At 33.3% G+C, this 6,557-nt stretch overlaps 1 protein-coding gene across 1 annotated transcript; it reads right to left on the bottom strand.

Moving 5' to 3' along the window:
• Positions 1 to 3,763: 3,763 nt before the first annotated feature.
• LOC130995983 (uncharacterized) lies at positions 3,764 to 4,825 on the bottom strand. Its single transcript, XM_057921515.1, has 3 exons — positions 4,406 to 4,825; positions 4,237 to 4,319; positions 3,764 to 4,157 (listed from the first exon to the last, which is right to left on the bottom strand). The coding sequence occupies exons 1-3, from the start codon at positions 4,677 to 4,679 to the stop codon at positions 3,861 to 3,863; spliced, it is 654 nt and encodes a 217-aa protein (XP_057777498.1). The 5' UTR covers positions 4,680 to 4,825; the 3' UTR covers positions 3,764 to 3,860.
• Positions 4,826 to 6,557: the final 1,732 nt, after the last annotated feature.

Genomic DNA, 6,557 nt, shown 5'->3' with positions numbered 1-6,557 from the left:
GTGGGGACAAACTTGGCGATTGCTATCAGACGACATCCTTCACATGAAGCGAAAGAGTCTTAAAAATCCAAGTAATTTTATTGTTTCTTAATAGGTTAATTACGCCAAAAACCGTGAACTATACCCCAATTTTCAACTTTTTCATGAACTTTTTTTTTTTATCAAAAATTCCCTGAACTTAATGTGTTGAACAATTTTTCCATACTTTTTTCTCCGATGAAGCTCCGGGCTGACTTGTCGCATACGTGGTAATGTCGAGCTGACGTGGCGTCTATTTGGACTAAAAAATGACACTTGGAAAAAAAAACCATTCTCTTTCTCTTCCCCTCCTTCCATGTCCGGCGAACACCACCGCCCCACCAGATCCGCCGCCCCCTCTCTCTCCACCGCCCACCGCCTTCCCTCCTCCATGTCCGGCGAACTCCTCCTCCATGTCAGAAACAGTTACACATGTATTCTCGTCGTTTGCACGGTGGTGGTCAGGTTGTTGTCCAATCGAAGCGCAGAGAAGGCGTAAGAAGGTGGGGGATCTGGAGCTCTGCGGCGACAGCCCTATGGCTGTGCAGTCACCGGACTTCGAGGAGAGAGAGTAGGGCTTACAGAAGGGCAGTGCAGAGTAGAGTAGAGCAGAACATAGTAGATCAAAGCAGAGTATAGTAGAGCAGAGTATAGAATAGTAGAGCAGAGTAGACCATAGTAGAGCAGAGCAGAATAAAGCGGCGTTGGCTCTTCGCCGATGGTCGTCCGAGGGCAGAGCGAGTAGAGTAGAGCAGAACAGACTAGATCAGAGCAGAGTAGAGTGGAGCAGAGTATAGAAGAGTAGAGCAGAGTAGAGCATAGTAGAGCAGAGCAGAGCAGAATAGAGCGGCCTTGGCTCTTCGCCGATGGTCGTCCAACCGAAAGAGCGAGAAAGGAGAAAAGAGAGAGGGCGAAAGCAGATCCGGCGCCCCAACCATAATTTCGTGTCCCCCGTTTCCCCCACCCCAAACCCTAATTTCACCTCCTTCCACCCGCCGCCGCTCCAGATCCTACGCCCTTGCCGCCGCCCACCCCCTCAGCCACCCCTCTATCCAAAATCGAAAAGACATCAATTGTTGCGATAAGGTTAGCGTCCGGCACTGCACGAGAACGGGCAATAGCAAACCAGCACCGCGCGAGGTCGCTGCTGCAAACCAACACGCCGCTGCACTGCATCTCCGGCACTGATCCTCCGCCGATTTCCTCCGCCTTCGCCTCCGTCAAAAATAGGGCTCACACTACAAGAAACTGCGCCTTTAACGACCGAAATTAACGACCGAAATTTTCGGTCGTTAATTTTGCGGCCTTAACGACCGATTTACGACCGTTTAACGACCGATTTTATTTTTTTATTTTTTTTATTTTTTAACGACCGAAAATTCGGTCGTTAATTATTATTTTAATATTTTAATATTTAATTTTTCTTAACGACCGAATTTTCGGTCGTAAAAATTATTTTTTTTATTTTAACGACCGAAAATTCGGTCGTTAATATATTTTTTTTTATTTTTTTTATTAAAAAACATTTTTTTTAAAAAAATAATTTTTTTTTCGAAAAAAAAAATTAATTTTTTAACGACCGAATTATTCGGTCGTTAATATTATTTTTTTATTTTTTTAATTTTTTTATTATTTTTTTATTTTTTAAATATTTTTAAAATAAAAAAAATATTTTTTTTAATTATTTTTTTTAAAGACCGAATTTTTCGGTCGTTAAAATTATTTTTTTTTATTTTAATTTATTTATTTATTTATTTTATTTATTAACGACCGAATAATCGGTCGTTAATATTATTTTTCAAATTTTAAAAATTTTTAAAGTTCATTTATATTTTTATTAATTTTTATTTTTCGATTATATATAAATATTTAATTATTTTTTATTAATTTTCTATTTAATTATTATTTTCAAATTATAGAGATTATTTTTAATTATTTAATTATTATTTTTTGATTATTATTTAATTATTATTTTCTATAGAAATAATTAATTATTTAATTATTATTTTTCGATTATTATTTTATTTTTATTTTTCTATTTCTATTTATTTATTTTTTATTAATTTTCTATTTAATATTATTTTTAATTATTTTACAAATTTAATTATTTTATTAATTTTCAAATAATAATAAATTATTAGATTTATTTTAATAAATTATTAGACTTATTAGATTTTCTGAATTATTGTTGTATACGATTATTATTTTTCATACTCATATTTTCTTTTCTTTATTTAATTACGATAATATTAATTTTTTATTATTTTTAATTCGATCGTATATTTATCGTAAATGTTTAATGATATTTTATATTATCTCGACATATTATAAGGTTATGAATGATTAATGATATTTTATATTGAATTAGAGTTTAAATGAATTAATAGGTACTATATATATCAATAATACGAGTGTTCTGTACTGGTGACTACTCGAAAGGAACTCCAAGGTTAAGCGTGCTTGACTTAGAGCACAAGTAAGATGGGTGACCTACTGGGAAGTTCGTCAAATGGTATGCAATTAAGGTCAAAATACATTAGAAATACACTAAAAATACTTGTGGGATACAAAGAGATTTAAAAAAAAAAAAAAAAATTCGAAAAAAAAAATATATTTTTTTATTTATTTTTAACGACCGAAAATTCGGTCGTTAAAAATAAAATTTCGGTCGTTAATTAAAAAAAATTTAAAAAAAATAATTTTTTTATTTATATTATTTATTTTTTTTCTCTTTTTAACGACCGAAATTTCGGTCGTTAAAAATAAAAAATCGGTCGTTAACTTTAACGACCGAAAAAACGGTCGTTAAAACTCGGGCGACGATGCAAACAACGACCGAAAAAAACGGTCGTTAAATCGGTCGTTAATAATATTAACGACCGATTTTTGGGTTTTAACGACCGAAATTTCGGTCGTTAGAGCCGCATTTTCTTGTAGTGTCAGAAAGGGGGGCTGATGTTAAACGACGTCGTTTACCTCCAATTAAACGCCGTCGTTTCAATTCTCCGGCGGCGATGCCATATCATATATCCGGTCACTTAAAACATGCCATGTCAGCTATGAATTTGGGGATTCTTGAAAGTTATGGAAAAATTGTTCAACACACTAAGTTCATGGAATTTTTTATTAAACAAGAAGTTCATGGAAAAGTTGAAAATTGGGGTATAGTTCATGGTTTTTGGCGTAATTAATGCTTAATTATAATATAGACATGTGTAGAATTGAAAGTTTAACTCAATTTTATTCTAAAATTTCACAGACATTTAAAAGAGAGAGAAAAAAAAAAAGCTCTATAATATGACAATTATTTGAAGGTTTTTTCAAAAAAAAAAAAAAAATATTAATCTGATGGTACGAATTCTTCATCTTAATCAATGCAGGAGCTTTACTCACCATGCCTATCATAAAGCTAGAAATATAATAATAAAACATGATATTATGACATTAAAAATATAGTAAAAAAAGGTTTATTCATATTCTTATTTACAGCGTAAAGTTACATAACACAATATATGACATATATTAGACTTATCAACAACATCCAAATACAATCTTTCTCAACTCAAATAGCAAAATTAAATATAAATCAGATTTTGTATTAACACCCCCGACTCACTTTTAATTATAACACACAACCTCATTTACTTCCCAATTTAGCAAATTATATTTCACATTTTCACTTCCTAGATGCACCACTTTAATCCCTATATACCAAAACACGGTGAATTTATGTACAACTGCTGCGTGATCAAATTCATCTTTTCCCATAACAAACCAAGTAAGGTAACTAAACAAATAAAAAATTATAGTAAAAACAAATAAAACAAGGAATTCCAAATTGATCAAGCCAAGAGCCAAAAATCTTTCTGCCTTTTAGTAGTGATGAGATATCCCCCAACTTTCTTGCTCTTCCTCCTCACAGCAAGGGCCATACAGCTAGCATTTTGCACACAATACTCCGCCACGCCACCTCCCGCCGCCGCCACCACCCGGCCGCCGGCCCACGTCAGCATTAGCCGCCACGTCACCGACCGTTTCTTCTGCCCAACCACCAGCAGCGCCGCCTCTTGCCTCCTGGCAGCCTCCACTATAGCAGGGCCTTTTTCTTTCCCTTCCACCACCTCAACCTCTACACACACCTATCTTCCACCACATTTTAATTAAACAAAATTTTTAAACTAATTATCTAATTAAGAATTAAGAAAAAATTGTACTTACCTCAGGCCTCTTCACTTGGCACATACTCTGCATACTAGTGAGAAATGCAGGAATTCTTGGATCATTTTTAACCTCTCTATCACCTGCAGATTATTTAAACATTCAATTCAAAAACTTTAAAAAGCTCCCACATCGACAAATTAAACAGAAATTATACCGCTAATTATACCTTGTTTAGAAGGCTTAATGACATAGAGCAGAACCACCAAATCTTGATTCTGAACGGTGTGGCTGAGAGCCCACTGCACCGCGTTCTTTGCCACGGCGCTCGGATCCACCACGATCATGATTTTCCGGCCACTCGCCGCCGCAGCTTTCTCACAACCGCCGCCGGAAAAACAGTCCTTTTTTTCTTCCGCATTGTTGGGAGGCGAACGCACCCGGGCTAGAGGCCTAATCCTGTTTAAGCAGAGATTAGGCAGTTTAGTGCCTATTTTAACCATGTTTGTTTAATTCTGGTTGAAGAGGAGATTATTTGTTGTGTGAGAAGAAGAGGTTTATTTATTTTTGAGGGAAAAGAGCAAAGCAAATTTGCAACTACTGCATGATTGCATGGGGACACAGTTTCTTTCTCTTTTTCATTCTTTTTTGTGTAATCATTTTTTCTCTTTCTATCTTTTTATTTCTTTTAGGCTTTCTGGGCCTACACTTGAACGTGACTATAATCAAATTTTGTAGGCCCATATTCTTGCCATGATTAGCTGTTCTTACATAATCTATAAATTCTTTTGCCTATTATCACACCCTTTAATTCTAATTATCTTTTGATTAATGTTTGACAAGATTCTCAGCATATTAGCCAAATATTAGAATCCTAGGAAATAAGTGGTGAGCAAGTAGAGAATAACTTTGTTCTTGAAAATGAATGTCACAACATTAGCTTTCACCAAATATATTCGTTCAGCAATAAGGGTCTATTTATAGATTTTCTCGAATGATTTTAATTACAATTTTTTTCCTGGTAAGTGTATTGTAATTACAATTAGTATAGTTTGATGGAAGGTGGTACCTGAAATGTCCTAATTAAAAGTGGTATCCATCGACAATCAAACTAGTAATTAATAAATTACTGGGATTTGGTGCAGGCAATGATGGTTTCAGATGATAATCATGAGAAACCATAATCCAAAGTAATTGACTTAGTAGAGACTGATCAATTAGGAGAAGATGCTAACGGATGCCTTTAAAATTAAATTTTTTTTTTATCAGAAAATTCAAAAGTTAATAGAAGGGTACCAGAGGTACCAAAGTTTAAAAAGATACACAGGAAAATCTACTGAGAGATCGATTCACACGAGCACCAAGCTGAGAAACTTAATTGGTAGTCATTTTTTTTTCTAGATTCTCTTAAGACATTAGAGATACATGACGATGTCTTTAATATTTTCTTACGTCGTTAAATTTCATCTCATTCGTAAATTATGTTATTGTATTAAACTAGAATAGAAACCCTAAGCACACAGGGAGATCTCAATGCTGCAAATTTTGTGAAAAGACATCTAAAAGTAGTGAATTAAACATGTTGTCAATAGATTAAAATAATCTATTAAAACAAAAACAGAAAAAAAAAAAAGCAATGATGGTAAAGTAAATTGAGAAAATTTGCCTGTCGGTTGTTGATTTTTTTATCAAATGAATTAGGCCAAAACAGTGGGCCAGGATGGGAAGAATACTCTAGAACCCACTGGACTACTGGTCACAAGCTTATAGTTTGGGCCAAAATATTCGAAAGGCATGCACGGTGTTCGCCTAAGCTTATAGGCTTTAAAGTGTTTATAAATTTTTGAAAAATATTTGACCAAATAAATTTTTTAATAATTTATAAACTATAAAAATAATCTCTAATAAATTATAATCTCCCAAAATATAAGTTTTTTAATCCCAAACTTATTTTTTCTTAAAGAGTATTTGTTAAGTTTATCTTAAAGAGCTTACAAGCTCCAACAACTTATAAGATGTATTGTAATAAGAGCTTATAATTAAGTTGTCAAAGTGTCTGGTTAGTTGAGTTTATAGGTTAGAAAAAGAAATTTGAGTTAAGAAGAGAAAATTGAAGAGATGTAAAATTGAAAGGGTATCTAATGGAAATAATATAGTAATGTTATTTTTGTAAGATAGTTGTTGCTTATAAAATAATAAAAAAAATAAACTGGAGTTGAAGAAGTTTTTTTTTTGGGGAGCTTATAAGATGTTGGAGCTTATTTTTACATCTTATTTATAAGTTGCTTAGGAGCTACCTTATTTTGTTAAACTCTTATAAGCTACTAAACCGCTTATAAACTCAGTCAAACACCTTCTTAATCTTATAATCAATAATCATT

Source organism: Salvia miltiorrhiza, chromosome 7 (assembly GCF_028751815.1).
Source record: "Salvia miltiorrhiza cultivar Shanhuang (shh) chromosome 7, IMPLAD_Smil_shh, whole genome shotgun sequence".
NCBI lineage: Eukaryota > Viridiplantae > Streptophyta > Magnoliopsida > Lamiales > Lamiaceae > Salvia > Salvia miltiorrhiza.
The sequence above is the reverse complement of the archived record's forward strand: the minus strand, read 5'-3'. Positions and strand labels throughout refer to the sequence as shown.

What these genes read in the sequence shown, in the direction of transcription:
- LOC130995983 (XM_057921515.1), bottom strand. Translation starts at nt 4,679, where the DNA reads ATGGTTAAAATAGGCACTAAACTGCCTAATCTCTGCTTAAACAGGATT. An exon ending in CATTAAGCCTTCTAAACAAG is followed by an intron (nt 4,320 to 4,405) that starts GTATAATTAGCG and finishes AATAATCTGCAG; the next exon opens with GTGATAGAGAGGTTAAAAAT. An exon ending in GCCAAGTGAAGAGGCCTGAG is followed by an intron (nt 4,158 to 4,236) that starts GTAAGTACAATT and finishes GGTGGAAGATAG; the next exon opens with GTGTGTGTAGAGGTTGAGGT.